Consider the following 26837-nt stretch of genomic DNA (forward strand, 5'->3'; position numbering starts at 1 on the left):
TTATTACAGGGAAAGGATGCAAAACACAGTCAGCAAAGGGGAAGGCCAGGCAAGCTTCCAAGAGTCACTGTCCCACTGGAGTCACATAAGACTTAATTCTCTTAGCATCCAATTGTAACAACACAAGGAGCTCATTACAAACTCAGTAATGAAAGAAAGCAGGTGTTCAGCATAAACCGTATTGTTCAAACCATTTAGGCACAGTGAGACACCCTTACCAGTTAGGGAATGTTTAGAACATCCCCCAGTCCAAGTTGCCAGATACTAAGAACAATCCTTGCAAGCAAACCTTTCTGAGGATAGTTTGAAGCCATGTTAACACTTTTCTGTATATCCCATTACTGGTGATGTTATTGTTGAACACTTAGTGTTCCCCACTTAATCAGAGTGTCTCCCACTTGTTTTCCAGAGTTCTCCACTGTTTAGCTGTACTTTTTCCCATTGTAATTTATAAGTATTTTGTATGGAGGTATTTCGAGATTGTAAATATCCCATTCTTCATTAAATTTTCAATTTGTCCATTTTTTTAAATCTCAGAGTAGACTCAAAGGTTCTAGTTTTATTGAGTGAGTTAAAATCCATTACCATTTTTATTTATTTTCATGCTCAAATTATCCCCAGTTTGACCAGTGGGAGCCCCTTCAAGCTGGCTCCTATGTTTTTTTTTGATATGTCCCATCATTCTTGAGTACTTCTTTACTTTCTGGCACAAAATGTTCCAGGCTCATTTTGTACTTTCCTTGCGCCTTCCCTGGAACCAGCTATTTCTCCAACAAGCTCTGGTTCCTTTTAGGGGAGAATGATGTTTAAGAACCAGGACCTTGTATAGTGCTCGTTGCTATTCCTGAGCCCCCTTAATGAAAAGAGCTATCCTCTGTAAATAGACATTTACATCTGTATTTATTTTCTTATCTACGTGTTCATTGAAAACCGTGAATTCACAGTGATATCTCTGAATTACAGCCACCACCATAGTATTTGTAATTCATTTCTCTGAAAGTAAAATTGGCTCCTGTTATCCTTACTATATCTACTTACTTGGTCAGTGCACCTGTAGAAAACCAATCTCACTCTCCCTGCCTGCCCCTTCCCATGCTCATGTACACACCATGCGCACACACGCACACACACACACAGAGTCCATGCAGACCCTCCGACTCTACTCGAGCTTCCCCCTCCCCTGCCTACATAGATGTCTATCTTATTTGACCTCTTCTAATGGTTACTCTGAATTGTTCATTAAGGGGATGAGGAAGAGCTTAGATTTTTAAATGATTCTATTCCTGTTTTTGTTTTGGACATCTACTAGGGAGGGAAGTGTTTTTGATAATGGACCAAGTAATGAAAACTGATTATTCACTGTTCCCGTCCATTAGTGCAGACAATGAAGAGTACCTTGGATAAGTTTGATCAGAGGCATGGGGGCTGATGTATTAGATTCATCCTGAAAATGTCATAGAAAGTGCCTAAGACTTGATTAAGGAAGATAGAGTCAAGGACTAAATGTAGCTAAGAGGAATACAACTTGCAAACTCTGCTGACTACAGGGAGGAACGCCCATCTGTGAGCATAAGCTGCCCTTCACATAGAGTGATGGTTATACCAGTGATCATACACGAGAGATCAAGAATTGTCTGTGAAGTCATTCTGTTTGTTTTGAAGACATCCACGAGAATTTAACATATTAGAAAATTACATTAGGAGTATATTTTGTAAAGAAATCAGAAAATACAGAGGAGTAGAAATCAATTAAGAATCACTATAAAAGCATTGCTAACATTTTATATATATCCTAGGTTTTTTATTTTTTTATTTTTATTTTTTTGAGACAGAGTCTTACTCTGTTGCCCGGGCTAGAGTGCCCTGGTGTCAGCCTAGCTCACAGCAACCTCAAACTCCTGGGCTCAAGCAATCCTACTGCCTCAACCTCCCGAGTAGCTGGGACTACAGGCATGTGCCACCATGCCCAACTAACTTTTTTCTGCATATTTTTAGTTGTCCGGTTAATTTCTTTCCATTTTCTACTAGAGATGGGGTCTTACTCTTGCTCAGGCTGGTCTCGAACTCCTGACCTTGAGCAATTCTCCCGCCTCGGCCTCCCAGAGTGCTAGGATTACAGGCATGAGCCACCGCACCCAGCCTGTTATTTTAAGTTTGTGTATATGTACACACATAATCCCTGAAGTGGGTCAAATTTTGTGTACAGTTTTGCAGTTTTTTCGCTTAATAAATCATGGCCGTGTCAATGAAAATATATTTTTACATCATTCTCAGGAGGTGCTGCATAGTAATTTTTTGTATAGACATACCGTGTATATACCAATTCTCTAAACCAAACAGTTTAGGTTTCTTCTTTCACTTTTATAAACAGTGCTTTGATGAACACTTTTGTGTATATATACACCCCCCCATATCCATGTATTTTTGGACATTTTTTAGCGTGTTTTTGTAGGCTACATTGTGCATGAGTTCCTGAAAAGACAATTGTGCAGAAATTATTTCTCACTAGGATCTAGTGTGAACCCTCTGATAATTTACTGTGTGATATTGGGTAAGTCATTTACTCTCTTTCAGCCTCATTTGGATTAATCCACTTCTAAGGTTCCTACCATCTTTAAAAGTCTTTAGTTTCTAATCTCAGAATAACAGAATAAGCTTATATTGAATATACAGACCATAGTACTTCCTAAGAAAACAAAAAACAATTTGATTTTAAAAGGTTTCAATCTGGATGAAGGGCAAAACCCAATGATCATCTCAGTGAATGCAAAAAAGCATTTGATAAAATTCAACACACTTTTGTGATAAAAACACTCAGCAAACTAGGAATGGAAGGAAATTACCTCAACATAATAAAGGTCATTTATGAAAAGCCCACAGCAAATGTCATACTCAGCAGTGAAAAACTGAAAGCTGCTTCTCCTAAGATCAGGAACAAATCAAGGATGCTCACTCTCACCACTTCTATTCAACATACTACTGAAAGTCTTGGAGTAATTAGGCAAGAAAATGAAATAAAAGGCATCTATCCAAATTGAAAAGAAAGAAGTAAAATTATCTCCTTTCACAGATGGCATGATCTTATATTTAGAAAACCCTATAGATTCCACACACAAACTGTTAGAACTAATAAACATATTCAGCAAAGTTTCAGGATACAAAATCACACAAAAATCAGTTGCATTTCTATACGCCAAGAATTAACTGATCCTAAAAGAAAATTAAGAAAACATCCTGTTTATTATAATAGCATCAAAAGCAATAAAATACTTAAGAATAAATTCAACCAACGAGGTGAAAGACGTGTACACTGAAAACTAATAAACACTACTGAAAGACATTAAAGAAGATACAAATAAATGGAAAGACATCCTGTGTTCATACATTGGAAGACTTAATGTTAAAATGTCGGCCAGGCGCGGTGGCTCACGCCTGTAATCCTAGCACTCTGGGAGGCCGAGGCGGGTGGATTGCTTGAGGTCAGGAGTTCGAGACCAGCCTGAGCAAGAGTGAGACCCTGTCTCTACTAAAAATAGAAATAAATTAGCTGGCCAACTAAAATATATATAGAAAAATATTAGCCGGGCATGGTGGCGCATGCCTGTAGTCCCAGCTACTCGGGAGGCTGAGGCAGTAGTATCGCTTAAGCCCAGGAGTTTGAGGTTGCTGTGCACTAGGCTGACACCACGGCACTCACTCTAGCCAGGGCAACAAAGTGACACTCTGGTCTCACAAAAAAATAAAATAAAATAAAATAAAATAAAATGTCCATACTTCCCAAAGCAATCTACAAATTTAGTGCAATCCCTGTCAAAATCTCAGTGGCATTTTTTGCAGAAATTAAAAAAAAAAATCCTAAAATTCATATGGAACCATGAAAGACTCCAAGGGACAATGCAACCTCCAGAAAGAAGAACAAAGCTGGAGGTTCTTGATTTCAAAATATATTACAAAACTACAGCAATTAAAATGGTATAGTACTAGCCTAAACACATATAGACCAGTGGGACAAAATAGAGAGCCCAGAAATAAACCCACACAGACATAGTCAACTGATCTTCAGTGGTGCCAAGAGTACACAATGGGGAAAGTGTAATCTCTTCAACAAACGATGTTGGGAAAACTGAATATTCACATGCAAAAGAATAACGTTGGACCCTTACCTAACATCATGTACAAAAATTAGCTGAAAATGGATTAAAGACCTAAAAGTAAAACCTGAAACTATGAAACCCATAGAAGAAAAGCCTCATGACACTGAATTAGGCAGTGATTTCTTGGAGATTCAAAAGCATGGGCAACAAAAACAAAAACAGACAGGACTGCATCAGACTTAAAAACTTCTGCAAAGCAAAGGAAACAGCAGAGTGAAAAGGCAGCCTATGGAACAGTAGAAAGTATTGGCACACTATTATCTTATAAAAGGTTAATATCCAGAAATATAAAGAACTGTTACAACTCAACAAAAACAAAATAATTATTCAGTTTAAAAATGGGCAGAAGACTCTAATAGACATTCTCCATAGAAGATATACAGATGGCCAACATGCATATGAAAAAATGCTCAACAGCACTAATCATTAGAGAAATGCAAATCAAAACCACATGAGATATCACCTCATATCTATTAGGGTGACCATTATCAGAAAAGCAAAATAAGAAGTGTTGGCAAGCATATGGAAAAATTTGAAGCCTTGTATACCATTGGCAGGAATGTAAAATGGTGCAGCTGCTGTGGAAAACAGTATGAAGGTTCCTTAAAATATTAAAAAGAGAATTATCATATGATTCAGTATTCCTGCTTTTGGGTATGTATCCAAAAGAATTGAAAGCAAGGATCTTGAAGAGATGTTTGCACACCTATGTTCATTGCAGCATTATTCACGATGCCAAGAGGTGGAAGCACCTCAAGTGTCTGTTGACAGGTGAATGGATAAAGAAAATGTAGTATATGCATTCAGTGGAATATTATTCATCCTTTAAACAGAAGGAAATCCTGTCATATGCACAGCATGCATGAATTTTGAAGAAATTATGTTAAGTGAAATAAGCCAGTCAAAAAACACAAATAGTGCATGATTCCACTTACATGTGCTATCTACAATAGTCAAACTTTTAGAAACACAAAGTAGAGTGATGGTCGCAGGGGCTGGAGGGAGGGTTAGGTTAATGGGGATAGTTGTTCAATGGGTACAGAGTTTCAGTTTGGGAAGATGAAAAAATTCTAGAGATATGTTGTACAATAATGTTCATATAGTTAACTACCTTATTGTACACTTAGATGATTACAATTATAAATTTTATTTTTTTAACCACAGTAAAAATATGTACTTGATGTTTGTGACTCATATATCCATGTTTGCATTAATATAAAAACACTTCATAAAAGAGTGAATCTAGGAACAGTGAAGAATGATTTCTGGAAATGGTAATAATGTGCCACAAAATAAATATTCCATGAGCAAATAAATTTGCTGTATAATAAAATTTTCTCTTAGATATTTATGCTTTATATTGTAGACTCTAAGAAGACTCATAGAAGAAATTAACTTTTTTTTAACCTTTTCCAGAATTTGTTTGTACATAGACTCCTTTTATATAGCATGCCTATTGAGCTGTATATATTAGATTATTAAATATGAAATGTCTGATTTCTAATCAAAACTGTAGTTCATTATATCTCAAACAAGAAGCAGTATAATTAATCAAAGTGTGCACCTAAACTATCAACACAGTTTTGCCATCTTAATAGTAGCTTTTTTATGCCAGCAGCGAAGAAGCCTAGAGAGTGAGTGGCAGTGAAATTGCAAAAGGCGTTTTTCACAGCTTGTTGAGAATTGAGTATTTTTCCTTGTAAGAAGTGATCCAAAGCCTGGAAGAAGTGGTAGTCAAGTTGGTGGGAGGTCTGATGAATACAGTGGATGACAGAGAGTTTCCAAGTCCAGCCTCTGTAGTTTGAGCAGCATTGTTTGTGTGACAACCTATAGTTTGAGCAGGTTGAGTGTTGTCTTGCAAGAGGATTGGCCTGTCTCTGTTGACCAATCTCGGCTGCTTAATCTCAAGCATTCTCATCATTTCATCCGATTGGTTGTAGTAGACATCCACTGTAATTGATTGACCAGGTTTCCTGAGGCTGGACTGGATAATACCAGCACTGGGCCACCAGACAGGTATCATCAGCTTTTTTTGATGAATTTTCAGTTTAGACTGTTTTGACACTTCACCTTTATCCAACCATTGTGCTGAATGCTTCTGATTGTCAAAAAGTATCTGGTTTTCATCACAGGTAACAATACAGTGTAGAAATTGTTCACCTTTATTTCGTGACAGCAAAGAAAGGCAAGCTCCCAGACCTTCTGATGCCTGTTTAATTTATCCGGGACCCATGTATCCAGCCTCTTTACCTTGCCCATTTGTTTCCACTGGTCCAATATTGTTGGAATAGTAGAACAGCAATGATCAAGAGCTCCCTAATGTAATCTTTCTATACAAGTGTGAATGGAAGGAAAACCAGAATCCTGTAACTTCTTTGGTGTATTGTTGGAATCAGTATTTTGATCAGGAAATCAACTACTTTTTTCTTCCTTCTGCTGCCAAATATACATAATGAATTTCATTTTCCTTACATGTATGTGCAAGCAGTTTTCTCTTTTTCTTCTGGAAACACTTCACTATGTGGGAAATTTTATAAACTAGTCTTTTATCGTCATTAAAATATGGCTCCGCACATATTTTTGTTTGACAGTCTTATGTTTATTTCCATGGGCATTTATTTCTCTATGGTAGCCAAGAGTTCTCCTCTTGGAGGAACTCTGCCTGCTAGGATCCCTATTCTTCATGTGTTATATTTGATCAAACATATTTTATCCTCTGTTATGTAGATTTGTTTTCTCTTTTCTCCATTTAGACTCTGCACTCCCACCCCTTGTTAATTTCTAAAAGCACATTTTTGCCATGTCCATTCTCTTTCCTCTTCTTAACCTGACTGACTGCCATCTAGTACTGATACTTGTTTTATACTGAGAAAATTATTCTTTTACATTTATGCTCCACTGGAAATTTTCAAAGGATACCTTGTTTTATAAAGATTTTTGTTTTAGCAGTGCTACATGGGTTTAATTAAAGATCTGATGTTTAATAGTTGAATTGTATGTATAATGATGTATAAGATGTATAACATCTTGACTTTTTTACTTATAAGTATTTTCTCATGCCACTTAGAAACTTTCATCAGCATTGTTTTAAGTTGTATAATACTGATATGTTTGTATTGTAATTTATTTCAACATTTACTGTTGAGTTGTTAGGATTTTCTGAACTATAGAAATGATCCCTGAAGGCATAGTCAATGTAAAATAACTCTACAAGTAGAGTTTTCTCATAGGTGATGTATTTGAGATAGTACATTTAATTTATATTTCTAGAAATAGGATTACTGGTCATAAAGGCTTTTAATTTGTATTGCTGGATTGCTTTCCAGGAATGACTAGGTGTTTACCTTTTCTTCAGTTAATGTTTTTCAAAGCCCAAGTTAATTGAATAGTAAATATTTTGGGAATGATAAACTACCTGCCACATTTAAGATCTGTGGAATGCAATGCAGATTTAGTATAATGCTATAAAATGACATTTTTTTTACCTTTTTAGAGGCAGTGGCTTAGTATATTTTATTTTTTTTAATTATGAAACATATTTTGTTTCATTGTACCCATGTAAACTTTAGTTCTGCAACACTTGGCAAGTGTCTGTCATATGCCAGGCATGTTGCTATACTAGTGGAGAAATAAAAATGAAGGAAATGGTTTCTACTTGCTAAGAGTTCAGAGCTTAGAAGAAAAGACCCATAATCACCTAATTTTTTTTTTTTTTACCAAGTAATAAGCTTGACATATATAAAATGAACCTGTAAGGTGCTGATGGGGGATTGAAGAGAGCAGTTATTTGTGCCAGAGGGTGTGACATTTGAGCTGATCCTTCAAAAGAAGAATAGACTATTTTAGGTGAAGTAGGAGTGCAAAGGCAATCTCAGGGAGAAATATTTAAGGACCTAATAAAGATTATTTAGAACATGAACTGCCTGTGTTTTACAATTAAAAACTTCACTCCTAAGTTTCCAGGTTATTTTGGTCCCTTCCCAGGATATATGTAGTCACCATTCTTAATAGAGAGTTATTTCTTACCTCTGGCAAACACCCTTAGTTAAGTGGTCTTTAGTGCTTTTCTTATGTTGGTCTCCTATTATCAGTCTGTTCTTGCATTACATAGATTGATAGAACAAACAGATTTCAGTCTACACTCAGGTCCAAAGGAAGTGGCAGCTTCAAGAAACCCATTTTTCCTCCACCACTCGTGGGCATCACATGCATTTAGCCTTATTGTAAGGGATCTGTGTTTGAAAACACAGTTCCTTCTGTTTTGGAGCCATATCGAATGCTGCGTCTTGTTATGTGCTGTGAGGTAATTGGGGGAGGGTGGTCCTCAGATGTTCAGAATGTTGCTTTGCCATATAAAAATAATTGGTAGAAATATGCAAAACTGGGCAGTAACGGGGGTATTAAAGCTGACTATTAACTATCTGTTAATTGGATATCATAAGGTTTGATAATTCAGGGACGTGGTAGATGTCTTTTGTAAAATTTTGTTTTCATCTTTATTTTTAATAGGATGAAAGTTAAAAAACTGCCCATGATTCTAGCTCTACACCTGAAGAGATTTAAATATATGGATCAGCTTCATCGATATACAAAACTTTCTTACCGGGTAGTTTTTCCTTTAGAACTTCGTCTATTTAACACTTCAGGCGATGCAACCAATCCAGACAGAATGTATGACCTTGTTGCTGTTGTGGTTCACTGTGGAAGGTAATTGCAAGTCTGGGGACATAGTAGTGAAATTTCTAGGTTAGCAGAGCAGTGCACTTTCAGGGTGTTCACGAGTGATTCACTTGTAGAGCTCTTAGAAATTCTTTATCCTCAAGTTTATTTCAAAGTGGATTTTTTAAATATGTATTTTATCATTTTTTTCCTCAAAATTTTTATATATTAAAATATTGTTGCCTCAATTTTTACTGTTATCATTTAAATATTAACTCTAAGAGTACTATCTGATTTCCTAAAACTTTAAGGTCTGTTAGTTTTTCTTTTCCTTTGTGTGTGTGTGTTGGGGGGCAGGGTTGGTTAAAATGCTGCCTAAATAAATTTTGCAAAATAAATCATTTCTTAGGTTAATTGGATATGTTCATTATATTATTGGCGGTGAAAAGCTTTGCAATGGCTTTGAAAATAATCTGTAAAGATTAGTTTTCTGATTTTACTGGTATGTGTATTTATCATTTCTAATTAGCCAGTTTAGTGGCTGTCTCATTCTCATCCTCTTTTCCAACACGGTATACATGTCTCCTCTGTATGAACATATATATGTATGTTAATTTATAAAGTGACAAAAAATTCTCAAACTAAAAGAACATCATATAATCAAAAGTTATATTTGTAACTTACAATCTTCATTGACTGCTTAGAATTCCTTTAAAGATTTTAAAACAGGGCGATCATCTTCTTTCCCTTGGTTTTAGAAAGCTTGTACTAACAGCATGTTGTATCCAAATAAAAGAATCTCAGCTTTCTCATCTTTAGCTCTGCTCCCAGCTCTCAGAAAATGCAGGGACAGCTGGGAGGGAGTAGGTGCTCTGTAATGTCATCCTGTCCTCTCCGCCACTGCCTGGGCCAGTCTGGACTCCCCGTCGTCTGTCCTCAGCAGGAATCTTTCTTTTCCACTTTTGGAGCATTCTGCCTCTAAAGTAAGGGCAATGACATCTGAAGGGAGTCAAACAGTATTAGATCGCTTAGAGAACCCTGACGTGGTGATTCAGACCAGAGGTTTTAAGAGTCAGAGAGACCCAGGTCGCAGTAGCATTTCTGCCATTTGTGGACAGTGTGACTTAATACATAGCTTTCTGAAAAATCTTCAGTTTTCTCTTCCAGAAAATGTAAATAATAATAACCACCTCCTTGCATTGTTAGTATTCAAAGGGAAATGTAAATCACTTAACTACTGCTACTGTTTTAGTAACAAAAATATAATAACAACATTGCCCTCTAACACCCTAATTGTACCATTCTTTAGCCTCTTCAAATTTAGTGACAGTCTTACTCTACTAAAATTATGGTATATCTTTTGGGATTCTTCTGCTCAAAGATCTTAAGCTCTGAGATTCCTGATTCAGATCACAGCCTGGCCCCCTCCCTTCTCCTGTCTCCTTTTAAATAGCCCCTACCTTTTCCCCCATAGCAGCCAGTCTCTACCTCTTTAACCCTTTCCTTGGCTTCACTTGCTTCTCCTCCCAACGTGAGCACCAGTTATTTAAATTTAAAGCATGTTCTCACTTCTCTTGTCAACTCTTCGAGTCCTCTCTGTCGAGTCCCCTCTGTCGGAATTGCTGCAGGAAATTGCATGGAGATGCTTATTGACTTTCCTCAGAACTCTGGCTGTCTATTTTCAGTGGGAATTCATTCCTGGTTGGGACCCTGCCCCCACCCCGGTTCCTTACTTTTCTTTGCATCTTACTGTCATTGCCTCATGCCTTCCTGTCCCTCCTCTCTGGAAGTCTTTCTCATGCTCTTCTGTCCAGCCTCAGTCTCCCTGCGGTGCTGTTCCGTATTCACATAAATGCTAGCTGCTCATTGCTAGCCCTAACTTACTGCCTTACTATTATATTTATCAGATTGTATGTCTGTTTTCCTTATGAAAACAGGAAATAATATGCTCATTGATAAAAGGCAAATAATATTTTTAAATAGTCTTCCATCAGACGTATTTGTAGATATGTTTCATATCAGAGTATGGAGGGCTTACATTTACCTGCATCCTTCAACTGTTGAGAACTCTCATTTTTAGCACGTCAGTGCCATGAGCAAGTAGGTGTCAACTTACTCATTCTCTACCCCAGTGACTGGCACATACGGATTTCCAGCACGTGTTTGCTGACTGATCACCTGTTAGCCTTTAAACCCAATGGGGCCCTGACTCCACCTTTCCTGATTCCTCAGCCCTCTCCCTTCCACCTCCTCTCTTCACTGGGTGAAGTCTTTCCTTGTGGCTGCACTTTTATATCGTATTCTGCCTTGGATTGTGCTTTTGGAGTAGTTATCTACTGTACTGAAGTGTCTTCAGGGCAGGACGTTGTTGGTGTCTCTCTCATCTCCACAGCAACCAGCACAGTGTTTTGCTCACATTGGAGTTCAGAATGCAAATCCCTAACAACTTCCTTGGGTGTGCACTTATTAGCCTTGGCCCCTCATCTCTCAGATCAGTATGAGTTTGTGAAATTAACTTCTGTCTACCGTTCTTCATACTAGCTCTTTGCCAAAAGAAAAAGTTACCTTTTTCCAGTCCTCAAACCACCCACCTCCTTCCCTTCCACCCTGTTTTCCTCAACCTTTTTGTGATTTTTATTTCACCCCTTAATATTTTTTTCTCATTTCCTAACCTCTCTCCATCAAACATAAGACCCTTTAGGTGAATCCTAAAGAAATGTAGAACATAGACTTTGTTCTATCATTTTATTTTCTTATGCTTTCATTAAAAAAAAGTTTTGCAGTGTCATCCTCTGTAGTAAAAAAAGTACACTTGTTTTTGTCATACTGTCAGCTAAGATATTTGTCTCACCTACAGGATCAAAGGATCTGAGAAACATGAGGCATTGTAGGAGGTAGCTTATTCTAATCCTTGGTTGCTACTTTTAAAATAGTGTTCACCATAGAGAATAATTTGTGTTGAAAATAATTTCAAATTCTATATCAATTACAGAATTACAATTTAACTAAAAAATTATATATAAGCCTTTATATTGAATCGTACTTAAACTGGGAGAGGTTAAAATCTTTGCTGTGTTCTTTTATAAATGAAAGAATTTCTTTTAAAAGAAATAAGGCCTTCTTTATTTTTATGCATATTTAGATTTTTGTCTTTGAGATTTGCTTAAAATGACATGCAGAGGCAGTCATAATAATAGTTATAATGGTGTTAAGAATTAGGCACTTAACAATAGCACTAATAACTTACCACTGAGCAAAGGTCATTTACTTTTAAAGATGTTTATGAAGTTCAGGATTGATTTCAGAACCATGGATTTGATATCTTTGCCTATTACAAGCATCATGTTGGATCTTTCTTCAAGGAGAAAAACAATTGTCAAGGGAATGAGATTTAGAAATAATTCTATATGGTGCTGGGTGTGGTGGTTCATGCCTATAATCCTAGCACTTTGGGAGTCGAGGCAGCAGGATTGCTTGAGGCCAGGAGTTTGAGAGATCAGCCTCAGCAAGAGCGAGACCCCATCTCTACAAAAAATAGAAAAATTGGCCGGGCGTGTTGGTGTGCACCTGTAGTCCCAGCTACTCGGGAGGCTGAGGCAGGAGAGTTCCCTGAGCCCGTGAGTTTGAGGTTGCAGTGAGCTATGATGATGCCACTGCACTTTAGCCCAGGCAGCAGAATTATACTCTGTCTTGAAAGAAAGAAAGAGAGAGGAAAGAAAGAAATAATTCTATGTGCATCATTTTGTAGTTTAACTCAACTACCCTTCCAAAAAAGCTAGAAAAATTTATTCCTTCTATAGAAGCAAGTTTGAAAATTATTATAAAAACAATAAAAAATTTCAGTAGCATAGCTTTATATAAATGGAATACTGGTTATATCTCTCACAGTTAAAGTACTAATTATTTCACTTTAAAATTGAATGCCTAATCAAATAAAAAAAGATAAAGTGTAGCTTTATCTTTTTTTGGAAAGAATAGGCAAGGAGTATTTTTATCTGTTTCAGTTTCTTTACTCTATAAAACATGAAATTTAGGACATGAAAGAGTAATATTAAGAAACATTATATAAAATTAACATTTCTCTTTTTGTTTCTTTGTTTTAGTGGTCCCAATCGAGGCCATTATATTGCAATAGTTAAGAGTCATGATTTTTGGTTGTTGTTCGATGACGACATTGTAGAAGTAAGTAGTTTTCTTAATTTCTTATTTTTCTTTAAGGCTATGTGTGTATGTTGCTCTTCATTTTTTTTCTCATGGTTTCTCATTCATATATGATTAGTGATGAACATTAGACAGATGTCTGGGTCTTTAATAGCTAGTAGTCTGATTCCTACTTCTCACTCCCTCACGTGCAAGCCCAGCACCTGAGTGGCCAACTAACACTTACACAACTAGAATAAAACAAGGGAAAGCTTTCAACAGAGTTTGTTATTTAGAAAAAGACTTAATTGAGCTATATAGTAAAAACATACATATAGTCAAGTACATAAATCTTAAACAGCCTGAATTTTTACACATGTATACACCTCCCCACCCCAACGCACACACATACTCACCCTGGTAACTACCGTCCAGATGAAGGTGTAGTGCATTTGCACCACCCGACAGGCTGCTTGTTCCCCCTGCTGGTACCCTCAGTTCTCCTCACCTCTACCCTCCATCCTGCATTTGGACTTTTATCACTTTGATTAATTTTGCCTATGCTTGAATATAAGTGGACTCATATAATTTATTTTGTGTCTCGCTTTTTTTACTTACCAGTATGTTTGTGAGATTCATTCTTGTTACCTGTAGTAATAATAATAGTTCTTTTTCATTGCTTTGTAATTTTCTATTGTATGAATATACCAAGTTAAAGATTTGACTTTTTGTCAAGTATTGACTACTGTGAATAAAAATGCCTTGATCATCCTGTGTTTCTGTTGCTAGACATGTATGTAGGCTCATTTTTCTTGGGTGTATATCAAGTTGGACCATTGGAAATTGCATTTTGTAGGTCCCAAATGGTTGTCAACTAGTGGTTTCATATAGTTCAACCTATACAGAGAAGTAGAATTGCTGGATCTGTAGTTTTGTTCAGCTTCAGAAAATCCTGCCAAACATTTCTAAATTGTCTGTTTCATTTTACATTCCTACCAGCCATCCATGAGAGTTCATTTTGCCTCACATTCTCGCCAATTCTTGGTATTGTTGTCGTTTTGATTTAAGCCGTTCTGGTTGTGCAGAGCTCATTTATGTACTGATGCTTACATTTTGCCCCACAGAAAATAGATGCACAAGCTATTGAAGAATTCTACGGGTTGACATCAGACATCTCCAAGAACTCTGAGTCTGGTTACATCCTTTTCTACCAGTCTCGGGACTGAGGGGGAATCACGATGAAGAGATACTTTCTGCCTCATTTCTTCTCTGGTTATTTTAGAAAGGATCAAGCACTGTTTTTTCAAGAAAAGAGAAATGCAGGAAGCTCAGGGGGCAGTAGCACACTTTGCACACAATGAAGCAAAGACGATGGATGAACAAGCCCTTCCGATCATGGTAGTCGATTTATTTGCTCAGGTATCATGCTGTCTGTGCGGTTCCATATGACAAGGAGGTGAAAGCAGAGATACCAGCTCCTCTTGTAAAACAGCCTTCCAGTTATTGACACGCATTTTCTCTTTATTAATTGCACCAATAATGATTTGAATGCCTTGGGGGTGCAGTAGAAGGAATTGGAATGTGTGCTAGCTTATGTTGATAATTTAAGGAGGTGATATTGAACACACTGCATAAATTCGTCTGTGTTCAGTCATGTATAAAAGCATATTCAGTGGTCTTTTCAAGAGTAAACCAGAAATACTTTTGGGCCCAACACTTGCAGTTGCCTTCCTGATGTAAAAAACTAACAGATGCTAGATAATCCAGTGTCAGGAAGACAAATATGTTTTGCTTCTCTGAAGAAGCTTATAATAATATACAGTATATGTATATGTAGGGAACAATTGGTCAAAAGTGGCTTTTTGTTTCCCCAAGGGGAAAGACTGGCTTTGTAATTATAACTTTTTCCTTATTTATTTTACTTAAAACTGGTAGAGTCTAAGTATTGTATGAAGTGCCCATGATTCTGTCAGTAAATTTGAGCATATTTTTATTAGTTTATGTCAGTTTAACTAGTCCTTTTGTTTGTTCTATTTTTAAGGTGAATTTTAAATTCTATCTAAAATTGGTAAGATACCTTGAAAAATTGCAATGAGAGGAGGTAAATATTCTTTTTCAGGAGGAACTGATATCTCTGGCTAAATATTTGTCCTTTTACTGTAGTTTATAAGTCAGTTATGTATTGAGCTTTAATTTCAGTAAAATAAAAAACTATCAAAAAGTTCCCTGTAGTAGTTGGAATAATAAAAGAAATTCTGATGCAGTGGTGATATACCAATCTTTAGAATTCTTAAGTATTCAAAATTTTAAGTGGAGGCCATGCTTGGAAAATATATGTCATAGCAGTTATGTTATTTTCAAATGTCATTTTTTACTCTGGAAAAAAGCAATATGGTCGTCATAATCCTAGCAACCTGGATAGCAAGCTAAAAACCCCTTTGAAGATTAAATTTTAATGAAGTAGACCAGTAATACAAAAAACAAGTCTTTTTGCCCCCCTAGCCTTTAGAAATCTTACTGGAAGAGTATTCAGAAATTAAAATTTGTATTTAAGACTTCATTCTGTTTGGGGTTTTAAGAAGTAATATATTTAATGTAAAATGTATGTAAACCATTGCAATTGACATTTTTCCACGCGCCAGTAAGTTATCTGACAGTGGCCAAATGTAACTTGCAGAAATAATTGAAAATTATATTCAAAATAGTAGCAATCAGGCCTTTGATGTTCTCTATCAAACTCTTTTTGAGGCAGTAATTTTTTAAAATATTCTGTTATTTTGCTAAAACTGTTAACTATGGAAAACAAACAACAAAAAGGAATATTTTTTGTCTGCTGCTATTATTAACATTTTTATCTGTATCTTTTAGCTCAGGAAATGACTTCACCTATTCATTTCATAAACAGATCTTTAACAGGGTCATTTAGCTACCTGGGCTGCTTAAACAGATGTGCTGGGAGAAAATTATGGTATTTAGTATTTGTACTAAATATCAAAAATATTTTGACAAATTGCTTTTTAAGATTCAGTTTCTGAAGCCTTACCGTGGCTGGAGTTGTTTTGTACAAATTATACATAGCCTGCCTGGTCTACCAACACTGCACAGAGAATCCCAACCAAGAATGTGGGCAAAGTCAGAGCAGTAGAGGTGGATGTACACTTTTTTATTTTGAAGGCTTAAACCAAATTGTTTTGGAATTTAAAGCTGCATTTTTTCAGCTTTCAGTACAGAGAAAAAGAGTAAAGTGAAGCTGAGTCAGTTTTAATTAACATCAGCTAGACCACGGCATGTTTAAGAAAGATAGATGAAGTCATTTGCATAAAGGTACAGGATTGAAATACTATGTTGTGTTTTTTGTATTTTTGCATTTAAAAAAACCATGCAGTAAAAGCCAAGTTCAATTTCATATTAAAGCAAGTTCTAGCATTTGTATTGAGTTCCATGGTAGTTGCACACTCTGTTCACATATACACTGTACTTATAGTATGATTTGTCAGGGGAGGGACTGTGGGGTGATGGTTTTAAATTTACTTTTTACTCTTAGTGCAGCTGGATCTAAGTAAAATGTTTTGAAGCTTATCAGAAACTCAGTATACTTTTAAAACATATAGGGTCAGGGTTTGGGATAAAAAAATACAGGTATAGTAAGTAAGCAAAGTGACCCATACAGCAAGCATTGTGAGGTTGTGTGCTGGTTGACTGTGACTAAGTGAGGGGCAGGTGTAAGTTGTAGATGGCGGCTGATTGCTATGTAACTATGTATATGTTTGTTGGGATGACTGTCCCATATTTTGTATATTGGAATAAAAATTTCTATAAATTATCGTGACTAAAAGTAAATATTCTAAATTAAGTCCCACTTCTAAGCCACGTGGCTTCTGTCTTGGAAACTTTACCTTTGGAAGATTATTTAAGACGGGAACCAGGAGGCTTTGGGGAAAAGGGGAAAGAAGGAAGTGTACTATATGGGTCTTGTGGCCTCTAACCATCAGTATGGGGTTTTTTTCTTTCCTCGATGGCAGTAGAAGGACCTCATTTTCATAACATACTACTCTTGATACTTTCTTTAAAGATACTTTTTATTAAAGGTTCTCTCATGAGGTATTTGGCTGGGAGCCGGGAGGCTAAAGCGCTCAGGTCCTGGCTCTTCAGTGAACTTAACTGTGTGACCTTGGGCAAGTCACTTAACCTCTCTGTGCTTCAGTCTCCCTGTCTTGTAAAATGGGAGTAATACCTACCTCACAGGGTTGTTGTGGGGATTAATTAGAGATAATGTCTGTAAAGCATTTAAGGTTCTTGAAGAAGGCGCTATATAAATACAAAATAATATCTATTAAAGTTGGTTTATTTGTGCTTGTGGGTTTTTAAGTGTGTTTCTTTTCCCTTTTTGCCTAAAATGTTTTGCAAATTAGAAGTAGACACTTTGGAAATTGTGTTACTACTTTTGCTCAAGTGATTATTTTTGTTATCCAAGGAGATAACAAAAGAGATTTCCCCCAGAGCGGCATTGCGTGCGTGTAGAACAGCACTTTCCATGTGCCTGTGTTTAGTCCATAGCTTGCATTTATCTTTATGTGGTAGCATGTCTTTTGAAAAATCCAAAGTTTAAATTTTTAAATTTAGAAACATAGGATCTTAGATGGTAAGTACCTTTTTTTTAAAATGTCAAAAACTAGTTTATTAATTTTATCATTGCCTCCATCAGTATTAACGTTATAAACTCATGGATTCAAACGTATTTAATGTCTTCAGTCCATTGTGGTTGTCACCGTTATCGAATGGCAAGTTTCCCTTCTTTGCTCATGATCCTAGTTGACTGTGGTATCTTTCCTGCCCTCTGTGATAAAATATTCTAAGATCACCTTATACACCTGCTGTGAACCTAGAATCGGCCACTTATCCCAGGGCTTCTGGTTCATTTTAATGGGAAATGACATTTAGCAGCCACAACTTGGGTTCTTGGAGTGCTCACTCCTACAGACCTGATCTCCCGCCACTCCGTATGTTTGGAATAAATCTCAGTATTGTAATTGTAAAACTCGTAATTACTTTTTCCCAAGGACACACTGTAATCTTTCAATATTTAGGTTCAAGTCATTTTTTTCTTAATTCAGAGCTTTTGTGAATTATGGTTATTGGTATTTGTTCTGTTCCATTGCTTTGAATTTCTCCTTTAGTGACTCTTATAATATGTACGTTAGTTTTTCTTTACCTGTATTCTTTTTCTATTATGCAAATCCTTTTAACCTATTTTTCTAATTTTTCTTTTTTAATGTTTTCTTTTCCATCTAATTTTATTAAGAAATTATCTTTTATATTTACTCATTTTTTTTCTAGTTTATTTCCAGTTTTTTTGCTTTTATTTTGTATTATTTTCCGAGTTCTACAATCTCTTGATCCAATCTTTCTTTTCTCTGGTCACCTCATTTCAAAGTTTAGATAATTCTGATTTATGGGGTTTTTTCCATAGCTTGTATAACTTTCTTAATGTCTTCTACCTCTATTTTGAATGTTAACTTTCAATTTTGACGATTAGGTAGAAGTTAAATACCTTAAAGGTTGCTATTTCTACTGCTCCCTCCCTTCCAGTGTAGTCATTGCTCCTGTAAACTCTGTCTCACAGGTGGTTAGCCAACCTGCACTTGGGTACTTGAAGGCTCTTCCACTGCTGAGTAACTTGAATTATTTATGTTGCCATTATTTTTAGTCCATCCATCATTCTCCCAGTGAGCCTTCTGTTCTGAAGACTGATCTTTGTATCTTACGGCTTTTGAAGACTTCATCATTCTTGGGAGCCGTATCCTAGAAGCACACTTATTTATTCACATCTCTGAAAGAGTGTTCTTAGAATAAACACAGTAACAGGTGGACCAGCCTGCCAATGGAGCTCTAAGGTTGCATTCTCTTTTCTAAGAATCTGTATCACACTCTTCATGTTGAACTTGTAGTAAATGAAATCCTCTATATCCAAGAGTTTTTCATGAACTACTGAAAAGCCAAGGCTGCCCCACACCCCTTTTTCAAGTTCCCTTGTTACTTGGTGCCACATGTTAACATTTTAAAGCTTTTTCCATCTCTCTTCGTTCGTGTTTTCTGCGATTACATATTACCTTTCTGTTCTGTCTCCAGAGCTGCCAAAAACACAGCCCATCGTTTCTGAGTGACAGCCCTGCTGTAAGATGGGCCCTGTACTTGGCATTTAGCTGCTCTTAATGTTAGGCTTAACATCTGTGAGGTAGTGAGAGCCTCATTTTATCAAAAAAGAACCTAAGGCTCTTTAGAGGTTAAGTAATTTTCTCAGAACTACTCAAGCTGGAAAGTAGCAGATCCAGGTTTTAAACAGATACAACTTTGGTGTCCAAGCTCTTAACATAGCTGTCTGTATCAAAAGGTTTTTTTTTTTTAAATTGTGAAATAACTTAAAAATTACCACTTTAGCCATTTTAAGTGTCCAGTTAAGTGACATTCACAATGTTTCTATCTCTGAACTTGATGGCTCTAGGTATCTCATAAGGTGGGAATTATGCAGTATTTGTCCGTTTGCATCTGACTTCACTTATTTTCAGGGTTCATCCATGTTGTAGCAGGTGCCAGGATTTCCTTTCTTCTTAAGGCTGAGTAATATGTATATACCACACTTTGTTTACTCATTCACCCATTAATGGACATTTGGGTTGTTTCCGCCGTTTGACAATTGTGACTGACACTGCTGCGAACATTGGTGTGCAAGTGTCAGTTTGAGCCTGTGACTTCAGGTCTTCTGAGTATAGACCTGGGCACTGCTGGATCACATGGAATTCTATGTTTAACTTGTTGAGAAACAGCTGAACAGTTTTCCACGGTGGCTGCACCCTTTTACATCGCCATCAACAATGCACCGTTGTTCCAATTTCTCTACATTCTTGCCAACACTTGTTATTTTCTGTTTTTTTTATAGTAACCATCATAATAGAAGTGAAGTGTTATCTCATTGTGATTTGATTTCATTTCCCTAATGACTAGTGGGTAAGCATCTTTTCATGTTCTTATTGGCCATTTGTATATCTCCAAAGAAATGGCTGTTTAAGTTCTTAGTCCGTGTTTTAATTGAATCGTTTGGGGCTTTTTGTTGTTGAGTTGTAGGAGTTCTTTATAAATTCTGGATATCAATCCCTTAGCATACAGATGATTTGGCAATACTGTTCCCATTTTGTGGGTTGTCTTTTCACGCTGTTATAGGTAGTATCTCTTAATACACACAAGTTTGTAATTTTGATGCAGTCCAATTTAATTTTTCTTTTGATGTCATACCCAGAAATTACTGCCAAAGCCAATGTCATGAAGCTTTTGCCCTGTGTTTTCTTTTAAGAGTTTCATAGTTTCAGATCTTACTTTTAGGTCTTTGATCCATTTTGAATTAATTTTAGTGTGTGGTGTAAGGTAAAGGTCAACTTTATTCTTTTAAATATGGATATCCAGTTTTCCCTGGATCACTTGTTGAAAAGACTTTCTTTTTCTCACTAAATGCTCTTGGCACAGACCTTACGTGGGGAGGAGAGTTGAGTAAAGGTTGGAGCCACCATTCTAGACAGACAAGAGGTCCGATGAAAATGGGTGAGGCATGAGGTTTGACAAAACTGTGAAAATTGGCCCCATCGTGTACTAGCTATGTGTACTCTGGGGTGCAGTTTCCTCATTTGGGAATTGTGAGATTTATGTTACGGAAGATGAATGCAGCGCATGTATAAAAAGTCCCTACCAAAGTACTGGGGCTACACTGCCTCCTTCCCCCACCTCCCTCATTTACTCAGCAAATATGTATGAACCTCCATATGACGCCTGAGGCACAGTGCTAAACACTGCACTTATCAGTAGTTTCTATGGAATGGCATTTCGGGGTTCAGGCCGGGGGCACCCCAAGAGCACCAGGATGAAGAGATCATCACAGACGTGTAAAGCTGAGCAAAACGCCCATCTGTGTGGTTGTGGGGACTCTTCCTGCACGTGTGCTATGGATTACACCGTCCCCCAACGCCCGTTCATCCTTGACCTTGACTGCCGAAGGCTAATTCTTCAGCTTACAACAGGACGTTAACTTCTTAAGCAATGTGTGATTTTATCAGGGTTCCAGGTGACGGGGTGTTTGGATAACTCAGCCAAGTTCTTTGGTCTCCAGCAGTTGTTATGGAACCAGGAGCTCTGGGCCAGTCCTTAGGTGACTAAGTCACAGGGTCATCAGTCTTGGGGTGCGAGGAGAGAGGTGGCTTCTCTGCATAAGCACTGTTAGGGTGATGCCATGGCTTCTTCACGTCTCTGGAGCTGCTTCTGCAATTAGAGGGACTCTCTCCATTTTGATGCTTTATGCATCTAATTCCACTATTCTGTGCATGAGTCTTGCTGGATTCAGGCTCCAAAATCAGGGTCAGAGTGGGTTTAATGAGGGAAATTATTGTTTTCGCAAGGATGCAAATAAGCAGAGAGAATGGATTATTACATAATCAATAACGCTGGCCTCTGGATTAAAACACAAATTCAATTTAGCTCAAAATTATCTTCTAGTTTGCTGTTCTACAAAATTAGATTATGATAATAAAATAAGTTGGACCTCTTGAATGAGGCAGATATCCTGGCATCCGTGGGCTCTAGAGGAACAGTCTCCTCAACCCAGATTTCACGGATGAAATTTTAGAAAAATGTGTTGCTAATCCCAACATTTGAATCATAGTTCCTACGGTCACGAAAGGCCAAGAGAAAACATAGCGTCATGGAAAAAGCTTGGATTTTTGGAATCAGATATTGGATTTAGATACTGGCTTCTCTACTTAACCAGCTGTGCAAATTTTGTTTAAGTCACTTAACATTTCTGAGACTGTTTTCTTGCCTAAAAAGTGGAAAACATTTAAAAATGAGGATAACAATAGCTACCATTACAGGGTTGTTTTGGGGTTTTCAGATACTGTATGTGAAAGTATGTAACAGTACTGACCACACGTTAGGCCCTCAGTATGTGGTAACTAATAATGTTCCAAGTGCTTAGTATGATGCAGATCAGAAGACTGTTCACGTTGGCTCCAGAATCTGAGGGCTCAGTCTTCATCGTGGAAAGAGAGATGCACGAAGCCAGTGGTTCTCAACTTCCACTGCTCATTAGAATCTGAGAAGCTTTTAAAGAAAAGCCGTGGACGTCTGTGCACGGTCAGAAGCCCGGCTCTGGGTGCCCCCCAGCCGGGGCCGGCCGGCAGCCCGCATGACGACTCCCAGAGACATTACCACGGTCGGGGAACGGGGCAGGGAGAGGGGGACCTTCAGACTTCTTAGAAACCTCGTCAGAGCCCGCAAGGTGATTGGTCTCTGAGAGACTGACACACGCTGAAAGAGAATGTCATCTTGTTAATTTATAATGAAAAGTATAGCTGTCGAACAGACCACGTATTGGTGCTGGCCTAGACGCATATTCTCCCGTCAAGCGAACTCCAGAGGATTCAGAATGACTCAGAACAGAGGCAGGGGTTTTGTGTGTGCATGTTGCTCGGCATCTGTGTGACAGCCCATAAAGGGGACATGCCCTTCAGGCAGGCCGGATGACCCCGTGCTCCCTTTGCACCCGTGAACGGAGTCTGCATGGGCACGTCCAGGGTTTGCTGCTAGGTCGGCCCTTTCTGTGTGCTTTGGGGTCTCGGTGTCTGGCCCTCTTCCTGACCAGCCTGGTCATGTCATGTCAGAAACTTCATTCAAGTCACAGCCACGTCTCCCAGGCCTGGAAACCCTTTGACCCCTTAGAGTGATTGGGTCTCAGCAGATGCCACCCACGTCTGCATCCTGTAGTTCGTGTAGATGCCCCAACGGCCTGGGTCTTCATCCCTCCCATTCCAGGGGGACTCATGGCCTTGAAAGCTGTAGCTACAATGCCTGCAGGATCATAAACACCTGGCCCGTCTGGGCTGAGGCGCAGCACGGTGGACCAGGGCACAGCGGAGAGGAGGTGCTGGCTTCCCGAGCCCATGCATCTGAGAGGGAGGGGTGATGATGGTGACAGTGGGAATGTCCTGGGACCAATGTGTGCATGAGGCTCAGGGCCCCAGCAGTGGGGGTCTTAGGAAGATGGTCTCGATGTGAGACGAGGAGGAGGAGTGTTGCTGGGACGAGATCACGGATGGGGCCAGCATCCTCCGTCAGGGCCCGAGTAACACATGGACGGAAGAACACAGTGATGTGCAAACAAGTTCGGTTTACTATCCAATAACATAGGCCAATTCTAGGTCAAACCCTGCATTCATCGTGGCTGTTATATCGACGTCAGCTCCTTCACAGGCAGGGACTGTTCTTGGCCGGGAGGGGCTGGGGAGATCTCTTGCCTAGGTGCTGCTGGGAGCCTCGTCTCATCTAGCTGACCTCATTCTGCTTTTCCCATTCTCTTCTGTGGGTTCCATGCCAGGTCCCATCAGAATGGCCTCGTGCTGGTGTCAGGGATTTTTATTCTACAGGAGCAGCTCTGTGTTCCAGCCTCTTCCATGCTGACTCACTGGGGCGCATTCCCTGGCAGGTGCCCACGGCCCGGCGACCGCGGGCGGCTCTCAGCTCACTCACGCCTTCGAGTTGAGCGGTGTTTGTCCCTAAACCGGTCTGTGCCTGTGATACACGTTATTATAGTTAAGTCATATAATTACATACCATATTATGTAAACCCATATAATAAGTGCAAAAAGAAAGTTGTTTTTCAAAAACTTAAGTCGAATGATTTGGAAAAACTCAGCAAAGGCAAGTTGATTTAAAAATTTGCTTTAAATTAAGTGTAGGGGAGATTGGGGTAAAATAATAAAAATATGGAAAGATTATGCCGAAATTGCTTTTCATGAGTCTTTAAGATCTGATCCTGCTTTAAAGACATTAAGATTTAAAATCGTAGCTAATGCTTTCTGTGTATGCAAGGAAGGAGACCATGTCCCCAAACAGGGCACCACACTCAGAGAAAAGGCTTTGGCCCTGCATCAACATGTTGGCAAATGAATTACCATGTATGGGTTTTAAGTTAGAATAAAATGTTTAAAGTATTCATCTAATATTTTTTATCTTTGATTCATTCATCTGACACGTATCGTGTGCCCACTATGTGCTGGTATTCTAGGCTCTGGGAAAGAATTCAAATAAAAGTGGGAATTATAAGGAAAGACAGGGGAATCTCACAGGAACCAGTTTAAAAGGTAGAGGTACTATGTACCCTGGAAATACGTACATCGACTATGCATCCATTTAAAAATAAATAAATAGATAAACAACAAAAACAAAAAGAAATTGTTTGGCATTTAACAGCCTTAGGCCTGATTCTTAGTCTTGAATTTATAGACAAAGTACCTAAACTCCCCTAGGCTGACATGCAACAACAAACCCGTTTCAGCTTTTTGGGTGCACAGACCCGTCTGCAGGGGACTCCACAAACAGGGCAGGGCAAATGCTGGAAGGCATGTCCAGGCCTGAGGGCTGCTGCTGGTCACGGCAGGAGACAGTTTTGACAGATGCTTATAAAACAGAGAAGAGCAGAAAAACAGGTTGTGAGAGTTCATAGGCCAATTAGGCAGAACATTTTATCTCATTCCTTGTGTGGTTTTCCCAGGGATATGGAACCAGTTTTTCCTCCACAGGTCACGTGCATCTCCGGGGACACAGGGTGGGGTGTGGGGGACCGAGAGGAGGTGCCAGCGCTTGCCTTCAGGATGGGCACACCCTGGCACAAGCCTGGATTGGGCAGCAGCAGTTCCTGCTTTTTAAAAAACGTCGGGGCAGCGGCCCCAGCAGTCGCCTGTTTCTGAAGTGCCGTGCGTGGAGGACCCGCACCTTCCCCGACACGTTCGCTAAGCGGCAGTAAGTGCAAGACGCTGCCCGCAGCTCAATTTTCATGTCGAAAGTGGCTGGTGAATATTGGTGTTCCTCAAAGTGACATAACTCCAGGAGGCTAATTTAAGGCTGAAATTCTTTTTTAATTTTGAGAGCAGCCCTGGGGATAGAAGTGGAAATGCCCCCAGCCCAAAACCTCCGCTGTCTGCTGGGATTTCTCCTGAATTCTTCGCTCCGTGGCTGAGCACGTTCGGCACAGCTTTGTTGGAGGGAACTCTGAGGTGGGGTTGAAATCAGTTACTTCTAAGCTCGAAGTCAATGAATTCTTGGGGCATTCATCACCCACCGCGGCCTAGGCAGACACGGAACCTGGGGATCTCTGCGTCTCTCGTGACAAGTCCCCTCCATGTGTGTCTCTTTGGGGTCAGGCCCTTTGCACATGCGGCTCCCTCCTAGGCAAGCAGGTGCTTTTTACGGCTGAGGAAATCTGAGCCTGAAGGATCCTGCCAGGCCCCCCTGGCTGGAGAGTTAAACCTGGTGTTTCGGACCCCAAGGCAGGTGATGGCTCCATGACCCCACCTGACACCTTTCCCGTGACTCTGTTGCTCTCAGAGAAACCGTCAAGAAGAGACTGTTGTTTGCTTAGCGGGTTACTGTCCTGGAAGTCCTGGAACACCTGTCAAATGCCCCTGCAGTTTAAGGTCCCTTTAGGTGCCTTCGGCAACCACACCTCCCCGCCTTTCCCGTCTGTGCACCACGTCGGGGCCTGGGCTGTGCGCTGCTGGTTGGCAGAGTCTGCGAGTCACTGGTCTTTGCGTTCTGGAGCTGAGCCCCAGCCGCGATACCACAAGTGCTCAGTACGGACAGAGCCTCCCCACTCCTCCCCTCCCACCATTCCCGCCGGCCCTTCCTCCTGCCTCCCAGCTCTTGACCGGCCCTGGCCGCCGACCTGGCCTTCTCCAATACCCCACGCTCTTCCCAGCCGCCAGGTCTTTGCAGGCACTGCCCCCGTGAGGGAAGCTCCCCTGCCCACCCTCCCACACATCTGGGTCGTGGACACATCTGGGTCGTGGGCCCTCTGTGCTCCAGCACTCTGGGCAGACTGTGCTCAGATGACACCATATTGCTCCTCTGCATTTACCACTGCTAGACCTTGACCCTGGGGACATTGAACATTTGGCGAGTACCACATACCCAGCTGGGAATGCAAAAGTGAACGAGAAACTGTTCTTGTCCTTGGGAGCTCCTGGGCTATTGGACTAGAGTTGGTTAAAACTTTGATGTTTTGTTGCCAAGACAGACAGATAAGGCGGGAAAGTGTCCACTGGCCTCAGCAGTCGCCGGTTCCAAGATGGGGGCCGTGCAGTGAGTGAGGCACTGACTGCAGGGGACCAGGAGCGAGTGGCATGTGGGGTGTAGGGACGGGGAAGGTGGGCACAGCTGCGACAAGCTTGGCACCGAGGCAGGGAAAGTAAGGGTGCCGGGCGCGTCTCTCTGACTCAGGTGGACTATTGCTCCCGTCTCTTCTCTGCACCTTTCCTCCTTCCCGCCCCTGTGCTTGTCGACTCTGTGCTAGGAAAAGCACAAAGCGAGGACAGCCGCACTCAGTCAATGGCAGCCTCCCTGTTTCCTGCTTGGTGAGTTGAATCATGTCCTCACACCTCTTTCGCCTTTCAGGTGTGCACAGGTGTGTTATGGCTGTTCAGCTGGGAAGGTTTTTTTTGGTGGGATAACGTTTGTGGGTGTCTGTGAGATCCTGGGTGTGCGTGTAACAGTGGTGCATAGAGAATTTGGGAGGTGGGACAGAGGGAAGGCAGTGTGATTCGAGGGGTGCTTGGAAAACTTCGTCATGAAGAGAATCTGGAGCCAGAGTGTGTCAGAGAGGAGGGCCCTGGTGCACCCCAGGCAGCTGTAAGAGCCACCGAGGAGTTCCAGTAGGGGAGGGGATTGTCTTGGTTGTAGGGACACAGGTCCTTTTTGGATTGGTCAGCGAGTGCTAGCCTCCCAGGAGGGCTCAGGGGAAGCCTGCTCTGCCCGCTATTTGCAGGGTCAGCAGATGTTTTCAGTAACGGG

General features: G+C 39.8%; 1 protein-coding gene across 3 annotated transcripts in view; it reads left to right on the forward strand.

The window, feature by feature from the left end:
• USP12 (ubiquitin specific peptidase 12) overlaps nt 1-17306 on the forward strand; it is an 84110-nt gene extending 66804 nt beyond the window's left edge. For all 3 annotated transcript variants that reach the window (XM_045566752.1, XM_045566754.1, XM_045566753.1), the window contains 3 exons: nt 8664-8861; nt 12917-12995; nt 14078-17306. In XM_045566752.1, coding sequence (XP_045422708.1) covers nt 8664-8861; nt 12917-12995; nt 14078-14179 — 379 coding nt within the window. In that variant the 3' untranslated portion in view covers nt 14180-17306. The remainder of the gene's footprint in view (nt 1-8663; nt 8862-12916; nt 12996-14077) is intronic.
• The last annotated feature ends 9531 nt before the right edge of the window (nt 17307-26837 follow it).

Source organism: Lemur catta, chromosome 13 (genome assembly GCF_020740605.2).
Source record: "Lemur catta isolate mLemCat1 chromosome 13, mLemCat1.pri, whole genome shotgun sequence".
NCBI classification, from domain to species: domain Eukaryota; kingdom Metazoa; phylum Chordata; class Mammalia; order Primates; family Lemuridae; genus Lemur; species Lemur catta.